Source organism: Balaenoptera borealis (assembly GCF_965194805.1).
Source record: "Balaenoptera borealis genome assembly, chromosome: 1".
In the NCBI taxonomy this organism is placed as follows: domain Eukaryota; kingdom Metazoa; phylum Chordata; class Mammalia; order Artiodactyla; family Balaenopteridae; genus Balaenoptera; species Balaenoptera borealis.
In genome coordinates this window covers 157,799,785-157,815,054 of record NC_138860.1, presented here as the reverse complement: position 1 = coordinate 157,815,054, position 15,270 = coordinate 157,799,785, and the positions used below count along the sequence as shown (strand labels likewise).

The 15,270-nt window shown below is 47.6% G+C and overlaps 1 protein-coding gene across 16 annotated transcripts in view; it reads right to left on the bottom strand.

The window, feature by feature from the left end:
* The window catches only part of ERI3 (ERI1 exoribonuclease family member 3), a 128,173-nt gene that overhangs the window by 89,313 nt on the left and 23,590 nt on the right, over positions 1-15,270 (bottom strand). For all 16 annotated transcript variants that reach the window (XR_014236940.1, XR_014236941.1, XM_082365508.1 and 13 more), the window contains one exon: positions 5,964-6,080. Coding sequence is in view for 14 of the 16 variants with exons in the window: in XM_082365512.1 (XP_082221638.1) it covers positions 5,964-6,080 (117 nt within the window). In the remaining 2 variants the exon portion in view is untranslated. The remainder of the gene's footprint in view (positions 1-5,963; positions 6,081-15,270) is intronic.

Here is a 15,270-nt window from a genome sequence, read left to right as displayed (position 1 = left end):
TACCTGGGCCCTCAATACCAGCTAGCCAAGCAGGAAACAGGCACCTTTAGCAGACAAAAAAGCCTACGAACCTAGTCTAGAGAATTTCTGACTCAAGGGCCTCCGCTCCACCCAGGTCAGGCCTGAGTTCAAACCAGCTTGTTGCTTTGTTTTGTTTTGAAGTGGAGAATATCCCTCAAGCGCAGACTAGATAGGCTGCCTGGAAGGCTTGTGGCAGGAGGCCCCCTGCACAGACGCGGGGCCAGCTGGAAATCACGGTGGCCAACATGCCCCCAGCCACTTCCAGACAGAGTAGCATCTCAGGCCTGCTTGGAAACTTTTTTTTTTTTTTTTAAGTGCGGGGGGTGGGGATTAAACTCCAATTAAACTATAATTACATTTAATGAATACCAAATACCCAACTCACAGAAACCGCTGGCTCTAAGAGGGAAGGTTATTTTCTCATAGCGACTTACATGGAATGGTAATACACACCTTTTAGGGAAGAAATTTTCATTTTAAGAACGCTGAGTTCCTCTAGGTGGGTTTCTGTAGTTCATCAAGTCATTATTAGGTGGTATTTTAAGGAAGTGTAAGGACACAGCCACTCTATTTTATATTCCAGAAACTGTTTTTATATTAATCTGTATTTTAATTGGGTAACAGCTGCTGCCTACAGACTTCCCATGGTCTAAAAGGAAAATAAATTAGAAAGATTAACTACACTGTTGTTTCGCGAGGCTTTAACCCACAGCATGCCCACCCGGCTGGCACCTCCACACCCTTTCCTTGCTTGGGAGACCAAAGAACTGCCCAGCAGAGGGAGGGCCTGAGCCAAAGAGAAGAAAAGGTGGTCGGTCCCCTGAGGGCTGGGGGTGGGGATGGGGAAGAGCCCAGGGTCTGCAGCTTTCATCTTGGAGTGCTAAGACTCCTCCTTTTATTTAGTCAACATCTACTCCTGGAGAGGCTGGGGCCCATTCTGGGAAGCGGGGATCCAGCAGTGAAGAAAAGCGTGGAAACCCTGCCCTTGTGGAATCTGCGTTCTTCTTGGCAGCCCCGTCCTGGCCCAGTCCAGCCAGCACCCAGAGCCTGTCGGCCTTCCCGACCCACACACTGAGCAGGAAGAGCCCTGTGTTTTGTCTCATGCAGGGGCCGGAGTCCAGAGTAGGCCTGTTGCCAACTCCAGGTCCAATAGCCAGATGACTGGCTGGCACCCATGCACCCACCACTGCCCTTTCTCGCCCAGCTTCTCTCCTGCTCAGTTCTCCCAGGGCCGAGTCACATCCCCAAGCCTGGAGCTGGGGCTTTGGGTCAGGACTATCCTGGAAAAGAGGGCCCACAGCCATTCTTCTTGGAAAGCCCCAGGGTCTGTGTACAGTCTCATGTCCAGTCTGAGTTTCCTGGGGCAAGGTTAGGTCTACTCCTTCTCTTGGCTCCCACCAAGGGTCACTCAGATGAACACTGAAGGGCTTCCAGAAAGTCTCGCTTACACAGGAAACCAATGGCACCCTTACCAAGAACCCTCCCTCCGTGGAGATGGGACTTAGGTCAGCACTTGTGTACAAGGTGCACAAGCACCTTCCCTGGGCCCCAGGAAAAGCACTACACTGAAAAGAAAAACCGGAGCACTGCTCTGCATGGTCTCTCACCACAGACTAGGCCTACCTCTTCCCACCCTGGGGTGTGGTGAGGGTGGGAGCCTCCCAGATCCTGGGGCTCTCTCACACTCCTCTCCAGGGCTCAGCAATCCCAGAATCATCAGCCTGGGAGGAGCCTAGTGAGCTCAGCTCCCTCCCTCTCCATGCTTCCCAGACCGCCATGTCCAGCAGGACATGGCTTACGGCTTACAGCTGAAGGACTTGAACTCAACCCCCAGAGATACAGGGGCTGGAGATCCTTTCAGGGGCAGGCCTCACTCCCCCGCATTAATGCCTCCAACAATGGACCACATCTTATCAGCTCTGCCAAGGCACTGGATGAAGAGGGAGTGAAATCTTAAAAGTCAGTCCCTGTACCTGATACTGACGACCTATAAGACTTGTACCACAAACTGTGAGGAAGAGAGACAATATAATAAAATAAATACTGGGAAGTTATACCTTATGCCTAACCTAAATCTTTCATGCTGCTGTTTAAGCCCATTCCCACTTGGGTTAATATATGTTTGTAAAAAGCTTTCACAGCCTCACAATGAAAGGTACTAGAGCAAAGCCAAGTATTTATTAAGCTGAGAACCAGGGCTCACAGGCTAAACAGAGCTCAGAGACCTTAACCACTTAAAGCAGGAGAGGTGAGAGGAAGAATTAATGTGTGCTCTGTGGCTCCTTTCACTGAGGGATTACAGATTAACTCCCGCTTCTCCAGACTCAGAAACCACAAGGCGAGGGGCTTTTGACCCTGACTGATAACATGGCTGGTTACTGAGATCCCCTCCCGCACAAGGGCTTTGTCCAGGAACGAGCTGGCTTCCTCATAAAGACTGGCAACTACACGAAGCAGCCCAGGACACTCGGTGCCAATAGCATGTCAGCATCCAGTGCTTTCTCCCTTCACAGTTTATCTCCAGCACAATCGTATTCTGACACCAAGACAGTTTGTTGATTACATAAGCACTTGTCTCTGGTGTGCAATCTGATAATCAGACCCACTCTTTCTCCTCAGACAAAGAGACCAATAAATCTCACCCTTTACAAGTACAGGTGCAAGACAAAGCCCTTTACTGGCAGTTAGCAAAATGGGTATTTTTCCTAGTTTTTTTTTCACAATGACAACAACAACAAAAAAGACTGCACATGGTCAGCCCAGCTGCTAGAGACAGAGATCTGATGAGTTGGAGCAGATTCTAGAGGTGGTAGGGAAAGGAAAGAAACACAAACCATCCTATCTCTGTCAGAACCATGTCTCCAGACCAACTATCAACTGGAACTAAGAAAGGACCTCAAGAAAGCTAACAACATGTTCATTACACAGAGCAGTAAGAGTGTCTACATGTGGGCTGCAGACTCACTCAAGGCAGAATCCCTCTTCCTGCTGCCCAGCACTGAGCCTGTCTCTCGCCCAACACAAGCATGTGCTTGTGCGTGTACACACATGGCCAGGGTTCTTAAAACACTTCTTGTGCAAGAGAGAAAATCCTACCAGAGGAGCTGCTTAGGAAAATCTGGAGGTTTTTGTTCCTCACACTTACTAATAAAAGTTTCCTTCTGGCCATAATGACCTCCCTCCCGACCCGCAAAGGCAACTACCACCAGATTGGATGAGGTCTGAGAATGACAGCCCCGTCCCGTGTCCATGCCTCTCTTTGCATTACAATCCATCTAGTATGAAGGTGGGGCAATATTTAGATGATCTGAGGTTTTACAAAGAAGACTTTACTTACTCAAAAGAGCAAGTCAGCAGTACAGCTACTCTGAGGGGAGGCAAGGTGTGGTTGAAAAACTCCTTGACAATATTCATTCAAGGAACATGTATTTTTACTTGGTGCCAGGCCCTAAAGATGGGACCGAGATGGATCAGATCTAGTTTCTGCCCTCAAGAAACTCACAATCTAGTGGGGAGATGGACAAATGACTGCAGTATAATGTATCTGATTGGTGCTACGCTGGGGTGAGCACAGCCCAGCCTGGGCTCAAGGAAGGCTTCCCAGAGAAGGTGACCCTGAGCAGGGTGCTGGAGGACAAGTAGGAGGGTGGGCGCAACACAGAGGCAGAAAGACCATCGCGTGCAGAGGCAGACCGAGGGAAGTGAGGGGGAGACGAAGCAGGGAGATCTGAGGCTGGATGCAAAGGCAGGGACCAGGCCAGGGAGAGTTCTGAGCTCTGGAAGCCTGAGACAAAATGGCAGAATCCATACCTACAGCACAGCCACAGCCTCACTTCAGAGCAGGCTTCGTAATGAGGATCCCACACCACCAAGCCTACTACCCTCCAAATTATGTATGTGTGTCCTTGGGTGAAACTTTCTACAAAAAGGAAACATCTTTCATCAAAGTCTCACAATCGGGACTTCCCTGGTGGCGCAGTGGTTAAGAATCTGCCTGCCAATGCAGGAGACACAGGTTCGAGCCCTGGTCTGGGAATATCTCACATGCCGCAGAGCAACTAAGTCCGTGCGCCACAACTACTGAGCCTACACTCTAGAGCCCGCGAGCCACAACTACTGAGCCCATGTGCCACAACTACTGAAGCCCGCACACCTAGAGCCCGTGCTCTGCAACAAGAGAAGCCACCGCAACGCCCCGCTTGCTGCAACTAAAGAAAGCCCGCACACAGCAACAAAGACCCAACGCAGCCAAAAATAAATAAATAAATAAATTAATTAATTAATTAAAAAAAAAAAAAGTCTCACAATCCCTCCTCCCCTTCCCCAAAGAGAAGCAGCAGCAGCCCTGCTCTGAAAAAAAAACCCTTTTCCCAATATTCTCAATCATCCATTCCTGCCCAGGGCTGAGTTCCAGCAGCGCTCTGTTCCATTCCTAAACAAGTAGCAACTTCCCCAAATTTAGGCCTGCCTGTCTATGCCAGGCAGCGAGCTGGAACTGGAGCCCCCAAGGGGGAGGCCACAGAGGAGGAGGAAGAAAAGGATAAGAGGACATTACACTTTCAGGCCAGTGGAGGGCTCAGGTATCTGGCTGGTTTAAGGAAAGTCTTCCCTTCCCTTCCCATAAGGAAGGGGATCTTCATCATCATTAAAATGATGATTTTTTTCAAAAGGGGCAAACAGGACAGATTAGCACCCCCTAGTGGTATAGGTAATTCCCAGGGGAAAGAGGGGGAAAAACAGTTGACCCCAGAGGAAGCAAGAGCCTCAACATCATTGGTTGGAACAACAAAAGGCTTGAGAGACTAGACACCTTGGCAGATGGATGCCTACAACAAAAGGCCCACCTGGGTCACTGGCATCCAGCCCTGGGAGACCCTTAAGACTCATATTTGGGCTAAGTCAGTCTCAGAGCCCACTGAGCACCCCCAGCAGTGCAGGCAGGCCCTTCCCCAGCCCCTTCCACACCAAAGGGATTGCTTTGGGATTACTCAAGAACTTCTTTCCTCCTGTTTCGTTCATATGGAGAAAGTAGGTCTCTAAATGAAGGCACAAAGTCTCTAATGTACTCTCACCCCAAATGCTTAAGATTCCAAAAACGCTCATGTTTTCCCATCACCTCTGCCACACACACTTGACCGGTGATTCCACCACACAGCCTGTGGCTACCACAGAGTAAATAACACGATGCACCACAGGGAAAAGCAGCCATAGAAGGCCTCTCCATACAGTCCTGGGAGTCAAACTCTTCAGGGGCACCTCCTCTCTGCCGATGGCTCTTTGAGTCTCCAGCAAGCATCAAGATCTCAGTTAGTCCCAGTTTCACAATCTGTGAAATGGGGCCATACTGACCTGTTGGCAAGGTGGCCGGGTACAGAACCAGCCTAGGATAAGGATAAGGACATTTCAGCCTCAGCCAGGCTGTCCTCATACCCAACTTGGACTGCTCTTGTCTTTCCTCAGTGATAGCGCTGTGCTTCCCACAAATTCAGCCAATGCTTCACACAGGACCACTTTGCTCAAGCGCAGAAAAACATCACCAGAAAGCTAAGAAAGCCTGAACATAACCTCTGCTTCCAAGAAGCTGAAATCTTCACCTCTTGCCAAGGGCCCTAAGGGAAATGGAGCTGAAAAGAAGCTGAACCCCAGAGGCACCATCCTGCTCCTAAACTCCAAGTGCCTGGTCACCAAGAAGGGGAGGGATGACAAGGAAGGGAAGATGTTGGGGAAGCTGGGACAGACTGTGCCACTGCTCTCCCTGGGTCCCCTAATGACCACACTGGTCCAAGGGGAGTGGCAGGTTTTGTAAAAAGCTGACTGGGTCCAATGCACACCTGCCTTAACCACTGAAAAGACCTAAGCTTTCCCTAAGCAGCCCGTATAGAGCACCAGTGATCCCCAAGCTCCCGTCCCAGCAACCCCTGCTGCCCAGCCAGGGCCCTTACCTCTGTACAGAAGGGAGTAAGCTGTGGATGGACTACGGGCTGGACATACATGTGAAAGGTAGACTCAATCTCCATGGTCCGGCCATTTAGCTTCAGGATGGGGAACTCGATGATTTCCTGGAACGGCAAAGGCACAGAAAAGGAGGAATGAGTTTTTTTAACTAACCATTTCAAATAACGCAGAATCAAGAATGGGGGAGTGTTTTGACTCATTAGCTCCTGCCAGGCCAAACCCAAGACTGAGTGAGATGGTGCCAGCTCAGTTATAATCCTAACCCTCCCGCTGGTAACATCCTCACAGGTTCCAGGGACTCGACACATATACCATTCCCACTGTCTCTGGAAAGGGGAGGGAAGACAGTGGGAACATCTGCCCTGATTTCCCCAACTGGTTCTCTAGCAGAGGCTTGCTCACTCGAGCTCCTAAAAGTAGGACCCCCTTCCTCTTGCCCAGGTCCCTGCGCTGGAATGGGCCTGGGTCTCCAGTCACATAAATAACCAGCCATCAGACTAATGCACAGACTTCCATATATGAAGTTTAAACAGAGCCGATGAGTTTCATTAGTTTTTACAAAAGGAAAAAAAAAAAGATAAATAATAAATAAAGCCAAAGGGGCCAAAGGGGATACTGAAGAGAAGGAGAAAACTGAATAAGAGTAATAAGAGTTAGTGCCCTCCCACCTTTCTTTCAGGCAGTACGCCCACCCCTCAGCTTCTCCCCCTGCCCCCCCCCCAACCCAATCACTTAGCCAGCCCTTCCCAGTCCACTGGAACGTAATGGAAGAGAAGGAGGAGGAGTGACAATTTGTTTGGTGTCTCTAAGATTAATTTGTCTCCGTTATTTAATAGAGATGCACAGCACCAAGGTCCTGGTGTGCAAACAGGCTTGCAGCACGCCGGCCGTGCAGCCTGCCTCATACATCGCTGCTGGGAAGGAAGGAACACGCCAGAGGGGGGAGAGGGCCGGAGAGAGCACGCACATGCTGGAGAGAAGAGGGAAAGCCAGGAGAGAGAATAAAAAAAAATGAGTGCTTTTTAATATTCAAAAACAGTTTGCAAAATTTAATCAAAGCAGAGGAAAAGCTAACATTTTTACCACTTTGACATTTTTATTAGCGCTTTCATAAATTTTTAAAACATGAATGGAATTAGTTTACAACACAAAAAAACTGCCCTGAAAACATCTGGAAGAGACAAATAGGAAATAATAAAAATAAATAAATAAAAACAAAATCCTCCGAGTAAAATTAGCATGTGAAAAAGGCCTCCACTGCAGAGAGAGGAGGGGGGTTTTGCCCACTCAGTGGCCACCACAGTCAGCCCCAGTGGCATCCCTACCCCAGGTCCCCCGTTCTGGTGCGGACCTTTCCAGTATCACTAAAATCAAGGCAAATTGGTTCTCTCCAGGGACAGCCCGAAGAAGCAACACAGAAGCCGTTGACACCCGACTGCACTCAGGAAATGGATGAGCGGGGAGACAGAAGGAGAAACAGCCCACCTCCCTGATATTCCACGGCAGCCTGACGTCTCCCCACCAAACATACCTGCTCTGTTGGCCTCATTTTTAAAGCATCTTTATCCAACACATCACAGCAGGACTGAAGAACAAATCAAGGCAGCCAGATTTCATGACTGAGAAATTCAAAGGTTCTGGTTGACTGGTCTCCCCGGAGTGCCCCCAAAGATGGGGAAGCTGACAGGGGCCCCCAGAGATAGGAAGGGCGGAAAGACTGCAAGACGGAGGCAGAAGGGAACAGAGAGGAAGCCCAGGCTGCTGCTTAAACTAGGTGATGCTTCTCCTCCCACCGCACTAGGAAGTAGGCCAGAGAGGAGAGTTTGGCTCTGAAAAACAGAACTGAGGCACACACACACAAAATACACACTGGTTCCCCAATGTGTATTTTGAAATCAGATACCCAAAATTTCCAAGTGCTAACTCTGAGGTGGGGCTCATCTGAGTCAGGCTCATTTCTGATATACCCTTCCTCTACCACTAAGTAGGAGAAACACTTCCGCAACAGAAAGACCTCCGTAGCCTGGTGAGTTTGGCTGCCCTGGCATCTAAGGAAACAAATACAGCCAGCTCCTCACTAACAATGTTAGCTGGGCCCGCAATGAAATTTAACCTGTGACACAACTGTACTTTTCATTTAAACTTTCATTTGGAGAGAAGCAGTGTTTGGAGACCTGCAGTTTGTCCTGCTAATAAAGACAAGTGTTGGGACCTTTAAGGATGCCATTCATCTCTGGCTTTTATTAAATTCAATTTTCTTAAGTCCACGATACATTATGAAATTAGGAGTTGACATTCCTCTTGGAAACAAAAATATCTATCAAACATAAATAGAAAAAAACCCCTCTATTACCAAGAATTTATGGCTTAAAGTTGATCTCTTTCCACTTTTTTACAAGCACATGGTTTTAGAGATCTGAAATGTTATTATAGATCTAGAATTTTATTAGTATTTATTGTAAAATAGTAAGCGCTTCAGCTCCCACTCTGACCAGCACCAAGTCAGCATCCCCAACAGATACTCTTAAAACTTGGCCTTTGGGTTTCCCTGCTGCAGCTCAATCTTTCCTGCTGCTGGCTTCCTCACCCCTGGGGAAATGGAGCCAACCTAAGTGCTCGCACTAAGTATGACCCTCCCAGAGAGGGGGAACAAGCCAGCCTCGGCTCCATGTGAAGAGGAGTGACCCCTGAAATGCCTGGGGGCCAGAACACAGCAAATTGGACCTGTCTTGAACACCTCTCCAATGTTGCATGCCCATCAGCCAAGCCTTCCCTCCAAGACCAAGAACAGGGCCAATCTCAGAACATGACTTTGCAGGGGCCCTTCCTCAGCACCACCATCAGCTGTTTCAACAATGACCTTACACACTGGCATATTCTTTTGAGCCACTGAGGATGGAAAAGAGGAACTTTTGATAGATGACCCTTTGGGGAGTCAGAAGAGTAAGGACCTCACTTAGATACTTCTAACCTTCCCATATTGCCCAGACAAGGCCAGAGCCTCAAAACACTGGCCCCAACAGCCCATTCATAGGAGAGGAGCCCCAATCTGTACCAGATGACAAAACTCTGCAGCCAATACACCTTGGGTATGCCAAACACTTCAACAGTTTTCAGCTGATAATGAATCAGGGCAGGAACCCCAAAGCTCTAAGCTGATCACATTAAATCCACCCAAGAGCTTGTGCAGATGTGCCCTAAGTGCCAGCTTCTAGGGACAGGTGCTCGGATCATGAAACTGTTATTTCTGCCCTTCCTCCTTTGCCCTCCTTCAATTTCCTCATTCCCCTGGGAAGAAGTTTTTTTAAAGGAACATTTGAGCGTCTGCTTGTGTAAAGGTAGCACCATGAGGGAAAGAAGAACTGGTTTGTATTTACCAGCCCTCTTTCCCAACCCTAATAATAATTTCTCAATTCCTTACTTTTGTATGACATTTGCATTCAGTTAAACTACCTGAGCATCTACTCTGTGTAGGACACTGGACAGGTGTTGGAGTGGGATTCAGAGATAAGATGTAGTCTGCTTTGGAGAAGTACATGAACTAGAGGGCAGAAAAGATACGTGAGCAAGTGATGAACAACGCACTATGATAAATATCTTAGTGGAACGACATACCCAGTGTTATGCTTTTTATTACAGTGTGCTTTCAAATGTATTTTCTTATTTTACCCTTTTTAATCCTGGAAGATAAGTCATATCGTCAACACCATCAGGTCATAAACCAATACTATTAAGCACCTACTACCTACCAGGCAGGGGCTGGGTGTGGACACAGAGGCAAATACAATGAGATGTGGCTCCTCTGTCTGAGGTGCTCAGAGTCTGGGCACGGGGTAGAGAGGAGCTGGCCCCAAGACCCTCAGAGACACACACAAAATGGAATCATTTCATTCCTTCCATTTATTGTTAACTATGTGGCAGACACTCTGCTAAACGCTCAATAGGAATGACCGCACTGAATCTACCTAACAACTCATGAGATGGGAATCACTATTATCCCTATTTTACAGAACAACTAAGGCCCAAAAAGCAGTTGTCACTTACTCAAGGTTACACTGCTAGTAAGGGACAGAGTTGGGACTCCAAATAGGGAAAATGAGACTTAAAGAGAGTAGGACCAACAGCTTTCAAAATCTGAAGGGTCAAGAAAGATCTGATTCTTTTAGTCTGAAAGGCTGTCTTTAAGGAGCTCAGACTCCTATCTCCCAGGAAGAAAGGCTGTTCTCGCGTTACAAGAGCGATGAATGTGGACCATCCTGGCAGAAAGTCCTGCAGGATTGCTACTGAAGAGCCTCCACTACGGCTGCAGGGACACAGATGACGCTGAGCTCTGGGCTCAGAGAGGGCAGAACTGTGAGCCTTCAGTCTGCATCTCTAGCACCCAGACCTCATTCTCTGCTTTTGGTGAGTAAACACATGAAGGGGCTGATAAATAAATAGCAAGACAGAAGCCAAGCGCACAGCTCTAACAGAAAATTCTCTGTTTTCCCAGAGTTCTCCACAGGACCAGAGAGGTGAAGTGATGGTTGGTGGTAGAGCCAGGATTCAAATGCAGATATATATCGCTCCAAAGTATTGATACTTTCTACTTTCTGCCTCTCATCTCTAAGTGGTCTCCCATCCTCCCTCAACTGCTACAAACCACCAACATCCCCGTTTTCTGTTTGCCTGGGACCGCAGTTTCCTGGAGCAGGAATTTGCTAAAATTGGGATAGCTTGGTCACCCTACACCATCCACCGCTACCTGCACTACTAGGTTGTCCAAGGGTAGAGCACCATAACCACAAAAAGCTGGTCTGCTGATGGTTGATGGGAAGTGGCCACAACTTGATAACTAAGCGCAAAAGCCTTGGAACTTGGATTTTTCAAAGTATCCATGGTTCTAAACCTATTGTATCTGCTGTCTCAAACAATAAAATGCTAGCTGCAAATTTGTTTTGAAAGGGAAGGGAAGACAGAGATTAAAAGGAAGCACCAAGCAAATATTCTTTTACCTTTTTAAGTGAGTAGAAGTTTCAGTTGGAGCAGAGATTTCAGATGCAGCTACTTTCTAAAATTGCTTAAGTAGGAACCCCAGTAATTCTCTTGATAAACTGAGGACAAAACTGCAACAGCATTTCAAATGAAATTTCACACGCAGGATCAGTAGACTACAAGAAATAAATGTGTAGGTCTCTTTCGGTGTATTCAGACTCCCTTAAGCTAAAGTGTCTGCAGTGATAAGATTATATTCGAAGATACAACAACAACAACAAAAGGATTTTAAGCAGAAGGGACTTGGGTTAGGCATTTCTTGACAATGGGCCAGAGGGTTTAACAGTGTAGCATTCTTAAAGACCTTTTCTCCAAAGCACAGATTCTTCTTTGCCTGAGCCGATGTTTCTACGGTCCTGTCTAAAATGGGCAGATCATTCTTCATGGCTCCCCTCTCTCAGCCTAGGAACTGACATTCCCTCAATTTAGAGACCGTAACAACTAATCTATCCCTTCTCTACATCCACTGACTCTTAGTCCAAAAACTGTGCACCCCTGCAGAGAAAGGTTTGATAAAATCCAAAAGCAACATTATTACACGGCAAGGCAGAAAAAGCAGTACCTGGTGAAAACATGGGTTTTATCCAGACAATGATTTTTGGATAAAAGTTCCATGCAAAGGCAGGCCCTTTCTCCAAGGGATCAAAGAGGCTCTTGGCCACAGGGAAGAGGGGAAGTTGAGAGGGAGAAGTGAGGGCTGCACTGGGCAACGGAGGGAACATGGTTTGCTTAACAGTTTCTCCTTTGGAAAAAAAAAAAAAAAAGACATTTTATGCACAAGGAGCTTATTTCTTAAACAAACACTCGTGGTTTTGATTTACACCACAGCCTGCTCCTAAATAATTTATGGCGGGTTAAATTTATTGCCGAGCCCTGGCTGGCTGCAAATTCGAATTGCCAAATAATTAGATTTTAGGGCAAAGCTTATAAATTACCCGTCGATTTGTCCGGACTTGTTTGTCAGTTGCTTTGTGCTTCGGGTCATCTTTGGCATTTGGCTGTTTGGGTTTTAATTGCTGATTTACACTTTGACAGATGAGAGCTGATGCTCGAAGTTTCAGGACAAGGAAGGGTAAAAATTGGAGCTTTAAAAGGCTGATTTTTCACCTACGTGTCCGTCATCACCCATTCCCATAGACCCCAGAGCAATTAAAATGTAGAAAAGAGGCTGAAAATAGACACTGCTATTCTTTATTGGGGGGGGGGGGTGCAGAGTGAATTATAATTTACTTTTACTGAAATCTGAATTTTAAAAAAATATATAATACCAATAAATGAAGGAGACCAAAAGTCTTAGAAACTGCATCCTCACCCAGGGGTGTACGAGCCTGCGTCTACCTCTACACGCACATGACTCTGAATCAGCCTCAGTTCAAACACTTCTAGATACTCAACTGTAAATAACTTCTGATATTAGTGGCCTCTGTGAAGCTGACCCTTCAGGGCAGCAAACAACCAAATGATTTCTTTGTAGCTATCTGTTTACATACATTTGTCATGGAATTTAGTTAAACAAATCTCAGGTTCTGGGCAGGAGAGGTTCCCCAGAGGCAGCACTATAGGAGGGCAGGGAAGTGGAAGGGTGCGAAGTCTAACTTACCATCCCAGTGGAAGGAAAAAATCTCTTTGGATAGTGCTGCGTTCCCATCGACATGCTGATAGAGGGCCTGCAGGCTCCCTTTGTGCTCCCCAGAGAAGCAGGGCCTGCCTCCCAGCCACCTGCTGTACCCCAAAAGCTCACCATGAGGCCATGAGTCAAAATAATACTAGTAGTAATTCTATTAACAAGAGCTGATCCATATAGCTATTACATGCCAGGCACTGTTCTAAGCTCTTACATTTTATCCTCCCAATAGTCCTATAAGATTGATACTATTATTAATCCCATTTTGCCAATAAGGCAACTGAGGCATAAAGAGTACAAGTAACTTGCTCAAGGCGAGTCATACTGCTAGTAGGTGGTAGAGACCAGACTCAGATCCAGAGGGTCCAGTCCAGTGGTTAGGAGTCCATTGCTTCTCATTAGAACAGCCTCTACCTGAGTTCCCCCTCACTTTGGAGGTTGAGAGTCCACATTCTGGGACCAGGGCACATGCAGCCAAAGCCTGTTCAGTTAATCACTCAATAGGGTGGGGAAAGTTATGTAACATGCTCAGGATCACAAGATGAATCAGAGGCTTGGTTTGACAAAGATCATTTTTCCAATCAGTGCACCTACTGCACTGAAGATCCACTAGCTGGGGGTGAAGAGATGGGGGTGAGTAACAGGTGATCAAGACAGACCAGGCCCACTCAGGCAGACAGCGGGTTCTGGTCAGGCAACCTGGAGAGGAGCCCAGAGAGGCTGGCTGGGCTTTAGGAAGCCTTGCTCAGTAGTCCCCATCCACAGCCCCAGGGGCTGCTGGTCTCTTCACAGAAGACTGAATCCCCCTGGGATGCTTCATAGATTCCCTGCTCTCTGTGTGTACCTGACGGCTAGAAGCCAGGACAGGGAAACAACTGTGCTGCCATGACGGCAGATTTTCAAAATCACTGACCAGTAAGCGAGCAACAAAGACTGACATCTTGCCCACACTGCCTGAACACTTCTCTCTCACACTGGCTCATCGGAACCCACATCTCTGTAAGAAAGGCAGGTATCACTGCCCGATTTTATACACGAGAAAGCTAAGGTGGTCAGTGGTTTAAAGCATGGTCCCTTATGGGCAGCATCCCATCTCCTGGGAACTTATGAGAAATGCAGATTCCTGGCCTCCACCCCAGACTTTCTGAACCAGAAACCCTGAGGGTGGGCACAGCAGCGTGTTTTAAAAGGCTTCCAGCTGATACTGATACTTGCTGAAGCTTGAGAACCACTGGTCTAGAGTAGAGCAGTGCTTCTCAGACTTCAAATTACCTGAAGATCTTGTCAAATTACAGATTCCATTTAGCGCTGGAGTAGGGCCTGATATTCTGCGTTTCTAACAAGCTCCCAGGGATGCATCCCTGGGGATACTGTTGGTTCTCGGACCACACTTTGAATAGCAAAGGTGTAATCTAGAACATCTGTGTGACTAGCGCCTTATCACAGAGATACTGACGAGTGAGAATCAGAGCACAAGGTTCTCAGCTCTTCTCTCAGAACAAACCCTTGCTTGGCCCACTTTCAAGCCCCTTGAGTGAGCCCTTTAGATCTGCCAACCACTCCCGGCTCCTGCCATCAGACATTTCATTCTCCTGGCCGCCAAGATCCAGGGGAGGAAAAGCTGGCATCCCACATCCCAGAACTTTGTAGAGCAAGTTGACACATCTCTGTTAGGAAGCCAGCAAGAGGTCTTCCTGCCACGGCAATGCCTGCTCCCTTTAAGAATGCGGTCAAGACCCAGGGCATCAGCTACCCAACAGAGCACTCGTCATACTATTCTCTCCAAAAAAACACCTTCCTTCTGTACAAATGAACCAAAAAGCAGGATTGGATACCTAGGTCTCCTAGGAAGAGCTCTCATTACAGACATAAGCCAGGAGCTATTTTTCTGCCCCTGGTCCTGAGAAAGGCCTAACACTGGCCATGGATGCAGAGCGGGATCACAGCAATTCCTACGATATCCTGAGGCCCCAAGCTGGAGATGCCTCACCACACTCCACACCATCGCCATGAACTTCCTTTAAGGCGTTCCCCTAGCACTGTCCCTCTAGTCATGTTACCTCTCTAGTGAAAGCAGACCTTATCAAAATGGCATGTTTCCTCCCACTCATCAGTCCCAGCCTCCTCCATCCCCAACTAACTACCAATCCCTTTCAGCTGAGCAGTTGGCCTTTCATTCACATCTGCGAGTGCTGGGGGTGGGGTGGGGGTGGACAGTGAAAAATACAGAGTCCCTGGACTCCATTTCAGACATCGCAATCTCAAACCATGGCCCTCAGTTTGTATCACACTTGTGGAGAGCAAGATTCCAAGTTTTTCAGCCAGTTATCGTCCTATCTACCCAACCATCACCACCTACCTCCCAAAGGCCAATGGCCAAACAGTTCATCAAACAGACCCTAGAAGAGTAACGGCCTACATCACCACTAAGGAGCTGACCTATGTCAGGTGTACCCAACATGGACCTTCAGTGCAGAGCACTTCACTTACGACAACCATAGGTTTCGCTCTTCACTGCTTACCAAATCTCTTAGCACCACTGACTACCAGAGCCCACAAGTACCCAAAAAAGCTATGAGCTACTTAAGAGCACAGTTCTCAAGCTTGTTTCTTTCCCAGCACATCTAAGGGCTACA